Below are 21,332 nucleotides of genomic sequence, written 5' to 3'. Positions count from 1 at the left end.
GGAAGAGAAAAAGGAAGGGGTGAGATATATATATTCATACCTCACCATGAGGGAATGGAGGCTCTGGGAGATAAACTTTGGGCTGTGGGGAAGATAAAAAGGAAGGGGTGTGATATATATATTCATACCTCACCATGAGGGAATGGAGGCTCTGGGAGATAAACTTTGGGTTGTCGAAATACAATGGAATGGGAAAGGGGTATGATATGTTTATTCATTCCTCATTATGTGGAAATAGAGGCTCCGGAAGATAAACTTTGAACTGTTTGGAAGAGAACAATATAGGGGTGTTATAATTATGTTAATTCATACCTCAGCATGAGGGAATGGAGGCTCTGGAAGATAAACTTTAGACTGTTTCGAGGATGACAACCTGAAATCACATTACAAATAAAATGTTTAAAAAAAAAAAAAAGTAGAGAACTTGAAACACACTGATTATGTTATTAGAACTTTTTTAAATTAGTAAGAATTGACAACAATGTAGTATTATATATTATATCAAATAATTAAATGAACTAAATAACCCACTTTGATAAATATAATATGGGTGCATGTATAGTAGTACACAATATTCAATGCCTGAAAATGTATGAATATAATGTTCCTGGTTAAAATATTTATGATCAGTTTTAACACAAAGAACAGCATTAGCTAACTAAACATATTGTATGTCCAATATACAGCCCGCAGAAATAATGCCTTCTGGGATAACCAAATCATAATAAAAATTGTCTTCAAGTTAAACACTCTTATTCTATATACAACGTTAACCCTTATCCTACTAACTTTTTATAATGAACTTGTCCATCTTTCAATCTGAATCGTACCATTAACTATTAAAAGGCGTGGTTACCAAAAAGATACTGACTGTATGGCGAACAGTGCAGATCATGATCAGACTGCACCGATGTGCAGGCTGATCAAGATCTACACTTGTCATAAAGGCAGAATAAATCGTATCCAGCATGATAAGGGTTAAGCAAGTTTCTTGTAATTAAAAAGTAGCAGTATAACTGTTGTACAGTAAACCTCGCTTATAAGGAACAGCTTGGGACCTCTAAAAATTGTTCCTTATAACCGAGGTTCCTTATATCCGTATAGCGAACTAATTCCTTGTAAGCAAGGTATGTATAAAAAACACAATTTGTATAGTGAACACTATTTGACTGACGTTTGAAAAGGGCTATGTGTTTACACTCTGGGCCGACCTTGAATCTTTATGTGAGAAAGTCGCGAATCTAGTACTGGTCATTTCCTGGAGAGATGGTAAGGTAGACTGTCTGCATGTGTATGACTCAAATAGTGTTGAAACACTGCGTTAAACCTTAACTAAGCCAAAATGTACGTCTGTAAGAATGACCGTAATTTTGTTTTGTTTGTTTTTGTCGGTCATTTCTATCTTCTTTTTTAAAGAGCGCTACCTGTTATGTGAAGAGGCATCAATACTAAAATAAAATAAATGTTCAAATCTTTATTTTGCACACACTGGACAACGGCGCCATACATTAAAGTGTAAATTATACCTATTGTTTTGCTATTGTCCATTTTAGCACCTGCTGTATTTTTACAATTAGAAATTTGGTAACTGGACTGTTTGCCATTGTTAATCACGCGTAATTAGCACATTTATTTAGGATATTTCCATCGTGACGAAACTAGACTAATAATGACCAAGTTTAAAATACAAGGTTTGGTGAATGTGACTAGAACCGTGACTGATTTTCGTTTACTATTGTTAACATGAAATACCTTATATATGTAGTTCCTAGTACTTGGTAAATATTAATGTTTTCTTTTTATCGTATCCGTGAATTAACAAACTAAAGATCATACAAAATGAAATAATTGTATTTAAGTATGTACATGAAAGCACATGAAAGTGCCGACGTTACTCTGATGTCATCAGCGATTCTCTTGTTTATTTCCGGTTTTCAATAATTTTCATTCTTTATGTCTGTTCGCTATAACCGAGGGTTTTTCCATTGAATTTTGTTCTTTGGGACTGGAAAAAGTGTTCCTTATAACCGAGTGTTCCTTATAACCGAGTTCCCTATAACCGAGGATTTTTACATTGAATAAAGAAGGAATTAGAACGGGGAATTGTAAACTGTTCCTTATAACCGAGTGTTCCTTATATCCGAGTTCCTTATAAGTGAGGTTTACTGTAATTGCTCCATAATGTTTCTTTGTTTATTCAGGTAACCTGATCTAATATCATTTCACGGAAAACTTTGCTGAAAATTTAGGTACATATGAACTTTACTCATAAATGATCAACATGAAAAAAAAAGGCTGTAGGAATAAAATCTCTTCATGGAACCATTGCACTGTTATATATTCAATGAAATTGATCCCATTGTTGAAAATGCAAAACACATATTTTGTAATAAAACTGTTACACATCAATTTACAATTTTGTATTTTGTTGGTACATTCACTTGTTTCCCTTTGTACCTGACAACCCGGCATCAAAGACGCAAAATCAAAAGTACCTAGTAGCATACTTTTCATTCTTATAGCAAAATTATATTTATCTTCCACTACCAGTAAGTACAAGGAATTGGTAAAACTGAATGATGCTCCCCGATGCATGTGCTTGTCCCAATATGGGGAATAACGAATTAGAAACCAAAAGAAAATGGAGATAATAAAAAGAAGAAAATGGAATAAAGGGATATAATTAAAAAAACTAAGTAAAGCAGAGTTATGGTTCTTTGACACTGCACTCGTCAATGGCCTCTAACATTTCTTGAAGTTTCAATGAAATGCCATTAATACTTTTCAAGTAATGCTCTGGACAAGTCTTATTTTGTATAATAAAGGGAGCTAATTAAAAAACTAGGTAATGTAGAGTTATGGTTCTTTGACACTGCACTTCTCGTCAATGGCCTCTATCATTTCATGAAGTTTCAATGAAATGCCATTTAAATTTTCCAAGTAATGCTCTGGACAAGTCTTATTTTGTATTATAAAGGGAGATAATTCAAAAAGTAGGTAATGTAGAGTTATGGTTCTCTGACACTGCACTTTGTCTCGATAGCCTCTATGATTATGTGAAGTTTCAATGAAATGCCATTAATACTTTTCAAGTTATACTCCCGACAAGCCTTATTTTGTATAATAAAGGGAGATACCGGTAATTAAACTAGATGCCCACAGGCAACACGACGAGCCCACCAGCTGTCAAAAAGACTAGGAGTTGCACATGACACCCTGAAACATTTATGCCAAATAAAAAATGATTGCAAAAAGTTACAATATAAGTTATTTATAGTAACAACAAAGGGAAGTAAATCTTTTAAAAAATCTAAGTGTCCACACAAAAATACTTACCAGTAGGGAAAGGTCAAAATACACCTCAAAATTGGATGTAACATGCATATTGTACTACAGAAAAGTGGTCTTGATTTTTCCCTACGACTAGTAATAAAAAAGTTACAATAAAAGATATTTATAGTAACAACAATGGGAAGTAATTCTAGGTTCTTGCACATGACACTCTGTCTCACGATGGTGAACAATTGTGCCAAGTTACATCAATCCCTCCATGCACGAAAAAGAAATGCTCCGGACAAAGTCATTCTTGTATCTAACCTTTTGACCTCTAAGTGTGACCTTGACCTTACACCTAGGGTCTTCTTGCGTATGACACTCCATCACATGGTTGTGAACATTTGTGCCAAGTTACATCAAAATCCCTCCATGCATGAAGAAGAAATGCTCCGGACAAAGTCATTATTGAATTTAAACTTTGACCTCCAAGTGTGACCTTGACCTTTGAGATAGGAACCTGCGGTTTGCACACGACACTCCGTCTCACTGAGGTTAACATTCACGCCAAATATAAACGAGATTGCTCCATGCATGTCAAAGTTATGGTCCGAACAAACAAATCTGGACGGATGGATGCACGCATGCACGCTCTATCATTTTCTGAAGTTTCAATGAAATGCCATAAACACTTTTCAAGTAATGCTCCGGACAAGCCTTATTTTGTATAATAAAGGGAGATAATTAAAACATTAGGTAAAGTATAGTTATGATTCTTTGACACTGCACTTTGTCTCAATGGCTTTTATTATTATGTGAAGTTTCAATCAAATGCCAGTAACTCCGGACAAGCCTTATTTTGTATAATAAAGGGAGATAATTCAAAAACTAGATAAAGTAGAGTTATGGTTCTTTCACACTGCACTTCCCATCAATGTCCTCTATAATTTCGTGAAGTTTCAATGAAATGTCATTAAACTTACTTGATTCGCCATTCGGGGAGCATAGGAATTGAAATAATGCGTACCATTCTCCAAATATATTAGAGTATGCCAATGTGCTGTCTGACACAGGAGATATGAAGTACATAGGAACTGTACTCAACCCACAGCTGTCCAGGTGACCCGACAAGCATTCAAACAGGTCATAGGTCACACCTGACGGGTAACAGGGCACCAACACGTTCCCTCCATTCTTTATAGTTACAGCTGAAATTACACCATAGTCAAGTTAACTCACTGTTAACCTTACAAAAATTAGGTCACAATTAATTGTGTGTTAGTTAAGTTGAACAAAAATTGTCAAAAGATTTTCATTCATGTTACAAAATAATCAAATTTAGAGCATATCCTTTCTTAAGAAGCAAACAGGTCTATACAAGGACAGACATTTCCCTTCCCAAAAGCAAACATTCTTAGCAAACGCTACAGAGCAACAACTTCATTACAACGGACATATTTTTAGTCTTCCCAACAGTGTCTGCTCTGGAGATGTTAGACTGTATTTCATTATTGTCACAGTTTTAAGTTACTTTAGCCTTGTCAAGTGTTTTCTTGTTTAGCAACATGCATGTGATTTCTGCAACAAACTCCTCATGTGGAAAACAAAAATTTACAATGGAACTAGAAAACTTTTTGCAATATCAACAAACCATTAGCAGAATAACGGGGAATGTAAAATCAATTTTGTTAAATTTCTCACTAGCTGATGATATTGGTGCTAGCTTGCAGAGCTAATCATACAGTTTATTGTGTAATGTTCAACATAAATGGTAATTTGTCATTTGAATGTTAGTCAACTCTGAAAATAGTTCTCAACTATTCCTTCAAATAGTTGAGTATTCCCCAAATGAAAGAATAATCTATCAATACTTGTATATGGGAATATCTGGTATGAGTGTAACTGTTTTGGTTGTAATGAGGCTCTGCCTGATATTCCCATAAATTGCATCTGCATCCGGTGGAAGATTATTTTCTTGCATAACACATTTTACAAATTATAGAATAAACTAGAATTGTGTCCATAGGACATGGATGCCCCCACATGCTGTGCCATCCTCTATATAGCAAAAATATCAAATTGATAAAACTGCAGTAAAAATATTCACAGAAAAAAATCTTTCCCTTTTGGTCATCTGCACATCAAGCTTGTTCATCTGTGACAGTTTGAAGCAAATCAGGCTAACAGTTTGTGAGGAGTTGGACACATAACATTTCAGGGCACACAGACTGATGGCCATAAAAAAGGGAAACAAAATACTTTTTCTTACACTCTGTCTTACAGTAGCATATTAAACAAAGACTGGAAAACAAACACAACAAAAAGTTCCACTTTAATTTTATCATGTGTAGCATAATGTTATGTGTTTTCCATAAAACTATTTATTTTGATATAAGGAATGATGAGCAACTAAGAATGTATTTGACTTGTATTGCATTTTAAATAAAAATATTTTATCAATGCATGAATTGTTCGTTGTTATGAATAACATGAGAGACATTGGGCATTGGGGTGCCAGATGGGTTTTACTGGTATGGGTAAAATGACAGGAAATGCCAGTCCGGTGTGCAAGAACTATGTAAATAACTTTATGTTCACATGCACTTCTTTGTGATAAACATGTTAGTCCTTAAAATTAAAGAGCTACATACCTGCATTAACACAGAACTCTCCTATCATGGAGTCTGGATTGGTCAGTGGAGTTTGTGTCAATGAACTCATTATCAAAACATCACTGTGTCGCAAAGGTGCTTGATCTATTGGCTGAAAAGAGAAAATGTTGAAATTCAAATTTTGATTTATGAAACTGTTGTGTAAATGCATAAAAATAAACATACATGTACATATGACTGACCAATAAAAGTATAAAATTTTAATCCAAGTCCTCCAAAAATGACTTGGGTTGATCCATACTTGTTTTACCGAGTCAACAAAATAAAATCAATATCTTCACAAAGTGTTAATAAGTGATCTGCTTTAAAATAACCAGATTTTCTTAAATTGACTCAACCTTTTAATAGGGATGCAACTTAATAAGAAATAACACAGTGTTTTAACAGTAAGAGATAAAACCTCATTTTACCTTTGGATGTGTTGTCAGAGTTGATGACCCTGAAACATAGCAAATCTGAAAATAAAAGATGTTTACAAGTCAAAAGAAGAATTCATTCATCAAGACAGATATGTGTTGCAAGAAAATAAAGTTCACTTAAGTTTGCTTTGCTGTCAGTTGGTTTTTTGTTTGCTTTGGGTTTAATGCCATTTTTCAACAGTATTTCAGTTATGTAATGGCAGGCAGTAAACCTAACCAGTGTTCCTGTATTCTGTAGCAGTACAAACCTGTTCTCCACAAGTAATTTCCAATTTCACCACATGAATCAAAGGCGGATGACGTATGATTTCAGACACAATGTCTTTTTACTAAATTGTCATGGAGAACATAATGCCTTGCCTGGGGCTTTAACTCACCACCCTGAGATCCATAGATTTGCGCTCTCCCTACTAAGCTAAGCAGGCTGGCTAAGCAGTGTTTCTGGATACTGAGAACCTGACTACTTCCTCACATAAAACAGAGGTAGAAGACAACTAGCCATAGATTATCACTGATAGCATAGAATTTCATGCTCTTACTTCCTGAGCTAATTAGGAGGGATCTAAAAGAATACTTTTGAGATCATGTGTATAGCTTTTTTGTGGCTGAAATTGAGCAAAGATAACTAAAATTTTTACTATTTTTATCTAACATGCTCAGCTGTAGTATTCAATATTTACTTAAAGCAATCTTATCTTAATTATGAAGACAGAATATAATACCTTACCTTTTCATAATCTGAGTGTATGACCCAGTTACAGCTACCTAGTGAGTACCCTGAACTACACGACATGGCTGTCAATGCTCCAAATATATTCTGAAATATAGAATGATCATTCCTAAATTGGATAGAGCAAGTAACATAATTAAAATATGTAAGATTTAAATATAACTTGCGACTGCTTTGTAAAAAAGGGCATGACTCCAAATACCACAATTAATTGACAGGATGAGTGAATATGCAACATATTTGCACAGTACAAAGACAGGTGTTGGGAGAAAGACAGACAACAAGAGCACCGCCTTGCGGGTGCTGACGCTCATCTGATTTTTTTTGTGTAATAGAAATATTGTCCTACCCACGATTTTCTAAGTCTAAAAAGGGCCATCATTCTTGCAAAAAGCAGGATAGAATTGTTTCTTGATGTACAGTGTCCACTTATGATGGTGAAAAACTGTTGCAAGTTTTAAAGCAATAGCTTTGATAGTTTATGAGAAAAGTCGACTTAAACATAATACTCAACCAAGAAAATGATTTTCTTAGTCCAAAAGGGGCAATAATTATTGCAAAAAGCAGGATGGAGTTATGTTGCTTGCTATACAGGGTCAGCTTATGATGGTGAACAAGTGTTGCAAGTTTCAAAGCAATAGCTTTGATAGTTTAAGAGAAAAAGTTGACCTAAACATAAAACTTAACCAAGAAATCTGATATTTTCTAAGTCCAAAAGGGGCCATAAATCTTGCAAAAAGCAGGATGGAGTTATGTTTCTTGCTGTACAGGGTCAGCTTATGATGGTGAACAAGTGTTGCAAGTTTTAAAGCAACAGCTTTGATAGTTTAGGATAAAAGCTGACCTAAACATAAAACTTAACCAAGAAAACTGATTTTCTAAGTCCAAAAGGGGCAATAATTCTTGCAAAAAGCAAGATGGAGTTATGGTTCTTGATGTACAGGGTCTGCTTATGATGGTGAACAAGTATTCCAAGTTTCAAAGCAATAGCTTTGATAGTTTAGGAGAAAAGTTGACCTAAACATAAAACTTAACCAAGAAATCTGATATTTTCTAAGTACAAAAGGGGCCATAAATCTTGCAAAAAGCAAGATAGAGTTATGTTTCTTGCTATACAGGGTCAGCTTATGATGGTGAACAAGTATTCCAAGTTTCAAAGCAATAGCTTTGATAGTTTAGGAGAAAAGCTGACCTAAACATAAAACTTAACCAGGCAACGCCGACGCAGACGCCGACGCCGACGCCGACACCGACGCCGACGCCGACAACCGCTCAAGTGATGACAATAACTCATCATTTTTTTTCAAAAAATCAGATGAGCTAAAAATGTTAAGAAGTATAATGTTTGTGATATCAGTAAATTTGAGAGGAAAATAGACAGTGAAATTATTAAAAGTAAACAGGATATTGTACGCCACCATAACTAATGGACAAAGACAAAACAAGAAGCCCATGGTGGCCCTGCTAAATTTCTATAATGAACTTGTACATCTTTCTATTTGGAAAGAACCATTAACTGTTAAAAGGGGTGCTTACCAAAAAGATACAGACTGAATGGCAAACAGTGTAGATCTTGATCTTAAAGGTCCAATAGTAAGGAAAGTGAACATTTTAATTTCTTTTAAAAAGCACAGAAACTATTTCATTTTATTGGAAAATGAAAGTTGGTATGTAGAAATTCGAAATAAATCGCAGTATATGTACAATTATTTTTCTATGAAGTATGAAGAAAGTTAAAAAGACCTGGGGGGTCATTCTGTCGATTCATTGAAATTTCAACATAATACACATACATTTCTTTGAGTTCCAAAGACCTTCTGTAAATTTTGACCTGCCAATCTTCATTATTTAGTGTCTTGCAGAAGTCTATGCACTGGCTATGAAAAAAATTGCCAACTCACTTTCCCTTAGTAATGGACCTTTAAGACCTAATTGAAGTACAACACACTCAAACATAATTTCAAATACCAAGTTTGGAATATGTATGAGTAGTAATACAAGAGTTACATTGCATATAATTGTCATGTTAAAAATACAATGTTCTACTAAATCAAGAGCCAAAAACTATTAATTGTCTGACCTCACTAGAATTCTAACTTGACATTACAAGCACAAGCACACATATTCTGTGTAAATATGACATGGACTCCATTAAAAATGCTTGAATGTAAACTGTGAGGTATGGTGCTTTCTTGAAAATTCAAGGGCATATTTCTCAACTTTTTTATCTGATTCTAACCCATTATCAATCATTGGTATATATTATGCATTTTGTGCATAAATATAAGTAGGACTGGTTAAGAAACAAAGGTGCACATCTGTAAATATATTTTGATAAATCAAAAGGATATAACTCTGAGATTACTACTCTGAGATGGCCAATTAATATTCTTCAATAAAATCTTAAAGATATAAACCATCTATCTTCTTTAAAATATGAAAAGGGTGGGTAATGAAACAATGGTGCCAGAGTGTAACTACAGTGAAATATAGCATTTTTATAACAAATACTAATATCTCCATCAAAAATCATTCAACCCCAAACCTGTAAATATGCACAACTAGGCTTGGTTCTAATCAATCTTAAGTTTCATTGAAATCCCATCCACAGTACAGGAGAAGTACTCCGGACAAGTTTTATCACACCATAACTCTTCCCCAATAATTTCTAATTATATGTGAAACTTGCCTTAGCACTGAACCTTCCAACAAAGTTTGGATGAAATTTCACCAGTAGTTTCAGACTAGTCTGTACAAACTTTTGTGACTGATAGATGGACAGATGGAAAGACAGTTGGACAGACAGGAAAAATATCCCAACAAAATTACACTTTTAAACTAATGCGTTGTTGAAAAAAGATAAAGTCCTTATCAAAAAGTTCAGAAATATTTATATACAAACCCCATGAGGTATACAATGTAAATTTTATATATGATACACAAACATGTGGACTAGTTTGTATACAATCGTGATTTCTTTTTTTCTTCTACCTTAATAAGAAATGAAACTATGACCTGTATTTGCACCCCACTTATTTGTATTACTCTTTAACATCAGAAAAATATACTTAGATTATAAACTGGCAATAAAATAATTTCTTAAGAAATATTTATGTTTCTGGAAAAGATACAATGTATTTGTTTTCAAAACTGGAAAAAACATAGCACTTTTAACAGAATTCTCACCTTTTTTTCATTGAAGCCTACAACTTGTACTCTGGCTAGACAAGATTCTATATCCTGTAGTGTGTAACATTTCTTCCAAACCTTCGGGTTTATAGCATCTCTCAGAGGCAATGGTAAACTTCTGAAATATTCAAGGAAAACAGATATCAGTTTTTCAGATATCAACAGTATCTGTACATGCCAAATCAAATTTTGAAACAAGGGACAGTAGTACAGGCACTTCCTATAACTCCATAGCAGTTTTCCAAATTAGCAGTTTTCCAAATTTGTACTCTTTAGAAAAGATATTAGAAACATTATGTAAAGTAGTCATTTAAAAATGATCTATCTTCATTTCTCTATGGTCAGTTGCAAAGACAGGTTAAAGACTCTTAAATCATTTAAGATTTCGTTTCCCATAAAATTTAATACTGGTTTAACTGACTAAATGTTGTTGGAGCATGCTACCGGGACGTTCTGACTGAGCAACAGTCACTTTACTGACTAGATAAACAGTCCTTTCTTAAAGAAGCTTTGTTGTCTTTATATATGTTAAGTGCTTGATGAATATTTAAAAGTTCTAAGCACTAACTTGATGATGTCATCTTTTTTCCAGAGACTACACGCCTTTGTTCGAGGAACTCTTTCTACGTATGTTACAAGCTCTTTCATATACTGCCTGAAATATTATGAAATACACATACCAAATTCTATTCTCTAACCTACAAAAAATTTCAAGAATATATTCAATAAGTCAGTGCATTGTTTCCTTTTTGCAATTATGTTTGCCATAAAATGTTGTTCCAAGCTATGTTAAGTTATGGATCTTACATCACCATTATTTTTGAGAATGAAAATTTTCATTTATGAACCATCTTAAGTCATTCCACAACATGTACTTAAGCACTCAAATCCAGAGCAGCAATAAGTGGATGCTGAGCATTTCCTACAGTAAATACTCGTCAAATAAGACAGAAATTTGCAGATTCAAAAATACATGTAAGAAGGAATCAAGTATAATAATTATAATTTCCTTGTATTAAAGACATCAAGATCAAAAGTCTGTCCCAATTATCCAAGTTTATAGAAAATCAGTCCATATTAAGGAAACGTTGGTAATTATGAAATTCTGAAGAAAGACTTTAAATCCTCCCTGATTAACTAGGTGGTAAAACAGGGTTTCAGAAATCCCATGTCCGGAGCCCGGGGGCTACCAGAAAATTCTGTCGGGCTACTAAATTTTTTCAGAGCGTGCCCGCCGGGCTACCTTGAAACTCCGTATCGAGTAGCCCGGAAATCAATTATTTAGTCTTCAAATATAATTTTGATAGTTGTCTATAATCCCCTTGTTTATCAAGAGATACATGCCCGAGGCTTTAATTATCTTACCACCTACTGTCACAATCGGCAAACAATTAACCGTTTAATCGTACCCGCAGGCAAATGTTTACAAAAACATGTGCAAGAGTGATTTTAGACTGATCCAATAACATCAAAATCACTGATCGGTATTGTTTAAAACAATATGGAAACCAGTCTTAAAATTACGTCATTTTAGCGCCACCTGCCAAAGTGTACTTTCGATTTCGCTGACCTCAATATTTATCGAGCGATCAGAAAGAACAGATATTTGATTCTGAGGCTTTTACCGTAAAAACATCTTACTTTCCAATCTGTAATGTAGGGTCTGTACAGTATATAGATCCCTTAAATCCTGTGTATTCTGTGATGTATGGCAGAGCAAGCATGCACGAGGAATTTGACAGGAGGATGGCATCTACTTGTGACAGGTCAACAATTCTTGTCTGAGTGAAAAAGTAACAGATTTTTGTTTCAGTGTTTTAAGATGACTATACTTATATACCTTCATCTGATGATATATGGATGACAAAATAAAAGTGCAGTACAAAACACATCACAAAAATATCTTTAAGTGTTGTGTCAAAAGCTAAATCATAGATGTCATAAAGCTTTACTAGAGCAGAAATACCCTAGAGTACTTTCTGAGGATAAATTCAGGCACTAACACTACTTGCTGGATGGAACTACTGACCGTCTACTTGCTTGGTGGATACCTTCCATGACTCAAACTGGGCTAAGATCAAATGAAATACCGGTACAATGAAAGTGATTCTAAGCTAGGCCACAAAAATGTATTTAAAGTAGGTATACCTAGTTTAAGTAAACGAATCATTGAAATATGAAGATCATAGCTGCTGACTAAAGTAAATGCCTGCACCTAAGTAAATTATGACTACTACATCTACTTTAATGTATGGATAAAATGAAAGCTGGTATAATGTATGCAAAGATATGAAATAGCTTTATACCTCAGGGGGAGAGAACTCCAAAACTCCATTCACAAATACTCTACCGCTGCATTCTTTTAATTCATTGCTCTACAATATAAATGGGTATTTGTTAACTATATTTGTACAATGGAACAGGAATGAACACTGAACATATAATGAATTCAACTGAATACTAGAGTGCAGTTTAATTGAATAAACCAATGTTAGAGGAAAACAACAAATTATGTGTTAAATATATTCACCAAAATTGTATATGGCAAGGCGAAAATGCTTTCAGTGGCCAAAAATTAACAAGAGGACCATGATGGTCCTGAATCGCTCACCTGTCCCCACATGCCCAGTTTTGAACTGAGTATGACATCGTTTTTTTCTATTATTTGACACAGTGACCTAGTTTTTGAGCTCAAGTGACCCAGTTTTGAACTAGACCTAGATATCATCAAGGTGAACATTCTCACCAATTTTCATGAAGATCTCATGAAAAATATGGCCTCTAGAGAGGTCACAAGGCTTTTCCAGGGTTGCAAGCACTCTGGGTGAATAAAATTCCCTGACTTTTCCCTGACCAATTCATGTTTTTCACTGACCAAAACCGCCAAACATTTAAACAGCCTCCTGACCTCACCTACAGCCGTCCAATCCTCCCATTATTTTTTCCCCCAATGTTTTGTATTTATTTTCCAATATATTAAACATAAAAATCAAACACAATGATAATAAACATGGTTTTCTTTCTTGTATGACTGTTTGGTGGTCAAGTCAATGAAACATAATTGTGACTATTGGTCAGTGAAACCTAATTATTAAGAGATACATATCAAAAGCATCTTTGCAAGACATATAACTATCAAAAATCTAACATCTTTTAAGGTAAAATTTCCTCATGGTAAAAACAATAAAGTATTGTTAATAACAAGACCATTGGAACCCTGCTAGTATTAGCAAAATATCATTCTCAAAAATCCAAGATCTGTTATTATACAGTTTCCTAGAGGCAAAAACAATAAAACACCATGACTAATAGCAATACCATTGGAATCATATTGACAAAGCATCACTCTCAAAATCCAAGATCTCTTAATATACAGTGTCCTAGTCACTGTGGCAAAAACAATAAAGCATCATGACTAATACTGTAGTAGCAAGACTATTGGAATCCTATTGGCAAAACATCTCTCTCAAAACCCAAGATCTCTCAATAGTTTCCTAGTGGCATAACAATAAAGCATTGATAATAACAAGATCATTTGAAGCATATCTGCAAGGCATAATTCTTAAGGCACACTTTCTTTGTGGCAAAAAAACAACAATAAAGCATAGTTAATAACAAAAAGAGTTTTCACAATATTCATGACTAGAAAATATTGTGTTAGTAACGGAAAACTATTCATCTCTACATTATAAGACATGTTAGTTGTAGGCTCTCTTCATGTGTCACTTTCCTACAAAATAACAAAAAAATGTTAGTTAGCTCTGGAGGCAAGGGTTGCAAAGTCTTTCAGTCTTCAAGCAAAATCAGTGTTTAAAGAAAAATGGGGGATTTAAACAAATTAAATACATGTTACAGTATTACATCATTAAACTTTGTTTTTAATTACTTAAATTTAATGCTTGAAGACTGCCATAGCCACAAAAGTTTAAAATGATTAACTTCTTCGAGCTTTGAAATCATTTTCCCTGACTTTTCCCTGACTTTCCAGGATTTTCATTTTTCACTGACCAAATTTTAAATTTCCCTGACAATTCCCTGACCTTGAAAAAGAAACCAATTTCCCTGACTTTTCAAGACTGCTGGCAACCCTGTTTTCTATTATTTGACCTAATGACCTAGTTTTTGACCGCACGTGACCCAGTTTCGAACATTACCTAGATATCATCAAGGTGAACATTCAGACCAATTTTCATGAAGATCCATTGAAAAATATGGCCTCTAGAGAGGTCAAAAGGTTTTACTATCTTTAGATCTAGTATCATCTACTGACCTAGTTTCTGAATGCAGTTGATCCAGTTTCGAACCTGGCCTAGATATCATCAAGATGAACATTCAGACCAACTTTCATACAGATCCCATGAAAAATATGGCCTCTAGAGAGGTCACAAGGTTTTTTATATTATTTGACCTACTGACCTAGTTTTTGATGGCATGTGACCCAGTTTCGAACTTGACCTAGATATCATCAAGGTGAACATTCTGACCAATTTTCATGAAGATCCATTCAAAAGTATGGCCTCTAGTGTGGTCACAACGTTTTTCTATTTTAGACCTACTGACCTAGTTTTTGACCGCAGTTGACCCAGTTTCAAATATGACCTAGATATCATCAAGATGGACATTCAGACCAACTTTCATGCAGATCCCATGAAAAATATGGCCTCTAGAGAGGTCACAAGGTTTTTTTATTATTTGACCTACTGACCTAGTTTTTGATGGCACGTGACCCAGTTTCAAACTTGACCTAGATATCATCAAGTTGAACATTCTGGTTAACTTTCATGAAGATCCATTGAAAAGTTTGGCCTCTAGAGAGGTCACAAGGTTTTTCCAATTTTTGACCTACTGACCTAGTTTTGGAATGCACGTGACCAAGTTTCAACTTGACCTAGATATCATCAAGATGAACATTCAGACCAACTTTCATAGAGAACCCATGAAAAATATGGCCTCTAGAGAGGTCAAAAGGTTTTTTATTATTTGACCTACTGACCTAGTTTTTGAAGACACGTGACCCAGTTTCAAACTTGACCTAGATATCATAAAGGTGAACATTCTGACTAATTTTCATGAAGATCCATTGAAAAGTATGGCCTCTAGAGAGGTCACAACATTTTTCTATTTTTAGACCTACTGACCTAGTTTTTGACCGCAGGTAACCCAGTTTCGAATTTGACCTAGCTATCATCAAGATGAACATTCTGACCAATTTTCATAAAGATCCCATGAAAAATGTGACCTCTAGAATGGTCACAAGCAGAAGTTTATGCACAGAAGGACGACGGACGCTGCATGATCACAAAAGCTCACATTGTGACTTTGTGACATGTGAGCTAAAAAGAAAAGATAATATATCCATAACATAAGGAAGAGAATCTCACCAGTTCTTCCCCTTGTTTACCAAACTTCTCTGTAGCCAACAGCCAGTCTGACAACTGACTTAATCTTGATCTGAAATATATCAATTACATAGATCTGAACATCACAATTGAAACTACATAGATATGACAGTCACTGAAACTACCTAAATATGATGGACACAGAAATATTGCAAACCTTATGTACATTTCACTACATCAAATGGACAGATTCAATCACACTGAGTCTGCTATTATTTCTATGCTATCAAAGGTTCTTTGTCACCTCTTAAAGAGTTAATTACATATCACACCAGCACTCTTTTAAAGCTGTGTAATGGCCATAAAATGTTTCCCTGTGCATGGACCCCATTCAATGCTACTGTATAACAGACTAAACCAGTGCTAAGGGGTGTCACCATCTCTCAATACCTTTCCTGTTATTCTCAATACCTTTCCTGTAATTCTCAATACCTTTCCTGTAATTATATTGTTAGGGTGCATTATGTGCTTCCAAGACATTGGTTATATCAGTTCACATCAAGATATAGGACTTTGCCAGCCAGTGAGGCTGTTTTGTCCAACTTTATGATTCTCCTTACCTTCCTTTGTACGAACATAACATCATAAACAAGAGCTGTCACAGGAGACAGCGCGCTCGACTATTTTAATGCTTGATAGTGAAACTGGGCACATTCTAAGTAAAAGGGAGAATAATTCATGAAAAATTTGTGCCAGAATTATGCATCTTGTGTCATGTTATGTGGGTGATGATGTTGAACAACTATTTTAAGTTTGAATCAAATCCATTCAGTGATAACAGAGATAGAGTGAAAGTGCCTGAAAATTTTAACCTTAAAATCTAAGTGAAAAGGGGGATAAATCATGAAATATTGGTGCCAGAGTTATAGCCCTTATGTCAGATGATGTGGGTGATGATGAGGAATATCTATTTCAAGTTTGAATCAAATCCATCAAGTAATTACAGAGATAAGTTGCAAAAAGAGAAAGTGTATAAAAAAAAACTTTAACCAAGGTGGGGACGTGGAAAGACCCTGACAAAGGTAGAGTACGATAGCTCTCCTTATACATCATATAGTCAATCTAAAAATTAAAATTTTAATGTTTTTTTTTTATAGCTAAATACAACTCTCACAATACATTCAATGTTTTAAACATTATAGGACTACAAATTGAAACTTCATGCAAATCAATGCAAATAGAAAAACTTACCCAGAAACTAATGGTAAAGGCAGAAAGCTTAGAATTTGAGTAAGATCAAGACCACAGTCTAACATCAGTGTTACCCCTTTGAAATACAGCACAAAACATGGCTTACTGGGGTTGTTTGACAAGCATACCTAAAACAAAAATGAAAATGGCTAGAAAAATATATTCATATTATAATCACAATATTCTATCATATATTCATGAATAAAGGTATTCTGGTATGGTAAAACTGCCACTTTTACATGGAATTTATCTGAAGTGAGATTGTTATCTTTTGTTTGAATTTCTTGCGACTCCTCCAAAAGACTTAAGTATTTTTAATGGAAGGATAGTGCAAGATACAGAAGATGCAAAATATCCATAAGTTCTACCTATCTATCTATCTATTTGTACTGCAACACTCCTCTCTGCGAGTATTATGTGCAGCTGGGTCTTTAGCATGCCAGGTGTCACGGTGGGACATTTATCCCAATGTGAGTAATTTTAGTTGGAGGAACAGGAACTCAAACTCACAAGCCCTGGTTGCTTAGTTCAGAGTTGTGAAGTGACAAAATCTGTGACGGATTTTTTTTCTTCATAAACTGACTCGGGTAAATGGAGTCTGTCCCCAGCTGAAAAAGTATGCTTTTTTCCCCAAATGAAAACAAAAACTCCCCAAATCCAGTGGACAAAAAAAAAAAATGGAAGGTTATGTTGTATAAAAAAAATGTATCTAAAAACTGTAATATAAACAGTATCTTTTAAGAGAAACACATTCAAATACTGCCAATTATTTTTCGCAGCAGACAACTGACAACATGCGGTGCACTACATACCTTGTGACAATGCCGATGATAAAATTTAGTTATTTACTTTCAATACAATTTGAAAACATCAGGTAAACTAGATGAATAGTTTCTGACTAAATCTATAAAGATATGGAAGATTCCAATGCAGAGTTTTTGTATTACTGAAAAAATACTTGTTAAAATTGATATATTGATTGAACTCAATATTTAGCAATTTATCGCCTATTTGCTGGTAAAAATCAGAGGTATCTAGGGATGCTTAGTCAGTCTGTTAAAACTCTGTTTTCCTGATTGATCATCGAAAATAATCGGACATGGGTTTTCAGTCAATTTTCGATTATTAATTGAAAGTCTTTTTATAATGTGAAATGAAAATACAATTATGTAACGCTTACTGCATCTTAATGCTGAAGCTACGTATTTTGTGAATATTAAAAACATTTTCATCTATGAAAAGATGGAAAAGGTTAACCATTATTAACTTAAGATTTTCTGACAAAATTGGCACTTCACAACCTCAAATCAAGATTAGTCTTGACAGATGGTGCAACCCTGGATTTATTCCTGTAAACCAAAATATTTCCATAATTATGGTCATTTCCAGAACATGGAAAAATACATCCGACACTGTCAGATTTGTGTGATCTATCATCATTTTGAGAAACTTTACTACAACCAAAGGTGTATGTCAGAGAGAGAGAAAAACAACAGAAAAACCATGTGAGTTCTGCGTAATACCACACTTGTTTGAGCTACAACTGATTACTCAAAACTAAAATCGCCGACTTAAGACATTTTTGATTATAATCAATCATTGGGGCATCATGTGAGGTATCTAATTCCATCTGCTTCATGTTAGGATTTTTATTTGTAGTCATTCACACCAAATAAGTGCAAATGAAAGGACATTTCAGGCCAGTGTGATAACTTTAACAAGTAAGACTAACACGAAATATTTTCACTATCAGCACCAGATCTACAAAAAGACATCCCAAAAAACCCTCGAGTATCACACCTGCTGCCCTACCAACTGCTGTAACACTACATCAGTTTCTTTATTTCCCCAAACTTTTATTAACGTAAAGAAGTATAAAATACACAGAATGGAAACAGGAGATAATCTTGCTTAAGCCTGTGTCACCGCGTTATGTTACTGAAGCGTTTGCTGACTTGATCACTCGTGATCAAATCAAGACACACTTATTAAAAGTATTACACTGGCTATACGTGCGGCATGTAATAAACCGAATCGGGTCCAATTTTAAAATAACAACTGTTGATTTCTCAGACTTCAAATCATAAATTCATTCCTTCCCCATGTAGAAAATTTTATACTAATAACATTACAAAAAACACCATAATTATTATAAACTGAACGATCTGATAGAAAAATTTTCATGACACTGGTAAAACGATGTCTCATTCAGTTCCCACATGATGTTGGCGAGATTTGCTCTTTATGCCCTTCAAGTTGCCAATCTATTTATTTTTATAACTCTTCAATTAACGACACAATTTTCACCATTTTACCAGAGACTGTACCATGCCCAAAATCTGAAAAAATGTGTAAAGTGGAAAGAATGACCAAAGCGAGATAAAAACTTAGGTAGGGTACTTTCCATTTTAGCTGTCTTTGACTATTTATTTTAGGAGGGTTGTGTTTAAATTCTTGTTAAAATAACATAGCGTTGGTATGGGGCCAGTAGCACTAATGGAAAAAGCAGGGGTGTGAGGGTGGCAGCCCCCAAAGTAACGTGACGTCATGACGTATAATTTCCGACCGGGGACCGCTAAACTGTAAGTGTCCCACTGAGTAATTATTTACAGAGGTGGATGGGGACAAAATGACCAGATATTGGGGATGGAAATTAACACAAGAGGGTCATGATGACCCTGGATCGCTCACCAGAGTAATATGAGCTACATGTTTCAAATGTCAAACTGATGATTTTTAGAAATTTTTTGGAAAATTTTCCGATGTAAAATCAAGTAACCCCTGGGGCGGGGCCAATTTTACCCTGAGGGGTCATGATTTGAACAAAGTTTGTAGAAGTCTAATAAGCAATGTTACATATCGAATATCTAAGATCTAGGCCTTCTGGTTTATTTTTAGCAAATTTATGAAGATTTCCCTATGTACAATCAAGTAACCCCTGTGGCTGGGTCAATTTGACCCTGGAGGGGTCAAGATTTGAACAAATTTTGTAGAGGTCCACTAGGCAATGCTACATGTCAAATATCTAAGCTCTAGGCCTTCTGGTTTATTTTTAGAAAATTTTGAAGATTTTTCTATGTACAATCAAGTAACCCCATGGGGCAGGGTCAATTTGACCCCGGGGGTCATGATTTGAAGAAATTTTGTAGAAGTCTACTAGGCAATGCTACATGTCAAATATCTAAGATCTAGGCCTTTTGGTTTATTTTTAGAAATTTTTTGAAGATTTTCCTATGTAAAATCAAGTGACCCCTGGGGCGGGGTCAATTTTGACCCTGGGGGTCATGATTTGAAAAAATGTTGTAGAGGTCCACTAGGCAATGCTACAAGTGAAATATCTAAGCTCTAGGCATTCTGGTTTATTTTAAGAAAATTTTTGAAGATTTTCATATGTAAAATCAAGTGACCCCCAGGGCGGGGTCATGTTTTGAACAATTTTAGTAGAAATCCACTAGGCAATGCTACATTTCAAATATCTAAGCTCTAGGGCTTCTGCTTTTTGAGAAGAAGATTTTTTAAGATCAAGTGACCCCTGGGGCAGGGTCAATTTTGACCCCGTGGTCATGATTTGAACAACTTTAGTAGAGGTCCGCTAGGCAATGCTACATGTCAAATATCTAAGGTCTAGGGCTTCTGGTTTTCGAGAAGAAGATTTTTAAAGATTTTTTTATGTAAAATCAAGTGACCCCTGGGGGGTCATGATTTGAGTAAAATTGGTAGAGGTCCACTAGGCAATGCTTCACACCAAATATCTAAGCTCTAGGGCTCCTAGTTTTTGAGAAGAAGATTTTTAAAGTTTTTCCTTTCGGTTGCCATGGCAACCAGAGTTCTGCATAGAATTCAATTCTTTGAATAATTTTTAAAGAAGACCATCCAAGGAACATCCCTGTGAAGTTTCATCAAAATTGGCCTGTTGGTTTAGGAGGAGATGTTGTTTAAAGGAAAGTGTGGACGGACGGACGGACGACGGAAGGACGGACGCCGGACGGTGAGCGATCACAATACCTCACCCTGAGCACTTTGTGCTCAGGTGAGCTAAAAACACCGGTGAATTTACTCAGTTACTTGGGGAGGAGCTGACTAAAGTGTGTTGACCTGTATCAATATTTATGTAATTCAATTTGGTATCACAAAGAACGAATTGATATTCTCATATCATGCTCGAATGATAATTACCAGTTTCATTTCTAAAGTGTTGTTTATTTCCCGAAATAAGACTTTTTATTTTTTCAAGCTCAGAACTTCGTGGGCGCTGCCATATTTGATTTAGCCATTTTCACAGTTTGAAATTTTCATGGACGCACCGGTCTAGAAAACAACCCGAAATCTGGCCTGAAAAGTATACATTATTTTAGATAATTGACCACAAAGCAGACCATGTCATTTTTTAAAATTTATAGCAAATTCCTTCGAGATAATACAGCATTTACTTGAAGGTGGAGATAAACGCGTTAAAGGT

At 34.8% G+C, this 21,332-nt stretch overlaps 2 protein-coding genes across 2 annotated transcripts in view; one reads left to right on the top strand and one right to left on the bottom strand.

Moving 5' to 3' along the window:
* Nucleotides 1-21,173, bottom strand: part of LOC123538375 (integrator complex subunit 9-like) — a 35,587-nt gene extending 14,414 nt beyond the window's left edge. The window contains exons 1-12 of the mRNA XM_053530704.1: nucleotides 21,050-21,173; nucleotides 16,874-17,001; nucleotides 15,665-15,734; nucleotides 12,590-12,658; nucleotides 11,925-12,064; nucleotides 10,852-10,938; nucleotides 10,281-10,401; nucleotides 7,092-7,181; nucleotides 6,356-6,400; nucleotides 5,925-6,036; nucleotides 4,301-4,481; nucleotides 313-373 (exon numbers count right to left, since the gene is read on the bottom strand). Of these exons, the coding sequence (XP_053386679.1) occupies nucleotides 313-373; nucleotides 4,301-4,481; nucleotides 5,925-6,036; nucleotides 6,356-6,400; nucleotides 7,092-7,181; nucleotides 10,281-10,401; nucleotides 10,852-10,938; nucleotides 11,925-12,064; nucleotides 12,590-12,658; nucleotides 15,665-15,734; nucleotides 16,874-17,001; nucleotides 21,050-21,058 (1,113 nt within the window). The 5' untranslated portion in view covers nucleotides 21,059-21,173. The remainder of the gene's footprint in view (nucleotides 1-312; nucleotides 374-4,300; nucleotides 4,482-5,924; nucleotides 6,037-6,355; nucleotides 6,401-7,091; nucleotides 7,182-10,280; nucleotides 10,402-10,851; nucleotides 10,939-11,924; nucleotides 12,065-12,589; nucleotides 12,659-15,664; nucleotides 15,735-16,873; nucleotides 17,002-21,049) is intronic.
* Nucleotides 21,141-21,332, top strand: part of LOC123539245 (acyl-CoA dehydrogenase family member 10-like) — a 44,127-nt gene continuing 43,935 nt past the window's right edge. Inside the window, exon 1 of the mRNA XM_053529775.1 lies at nucleotides 21,141-21,212. The gene's annotated coding sequence lies outside the window, so the exon portion shown is untranslated. The remainder of the gene's footprint in view (nucleotides 21,213-21,332) is intronic.

The sequence above is a fragment of the Mercenaria mercenaria genome, chromosome 18 (genome assembly GCF_021730395.1).
Source record: "Mercenaria mercenaria strain notata chromosome 18, MADL_Memer_1, whole genome shotgun sequence".
Taxonomy (NCBI): Eukaryota; Metazoa; Mollusca; class Bivalvia; order Venerida; family Veneridae; genus Mercenaria; species Mercenaria mercenaria.
The sequence above is the reverse complement of the archived record's forward strand: the minus strand, read 5'-3'. Positions and strand labels throughout refer to the sequence as shown.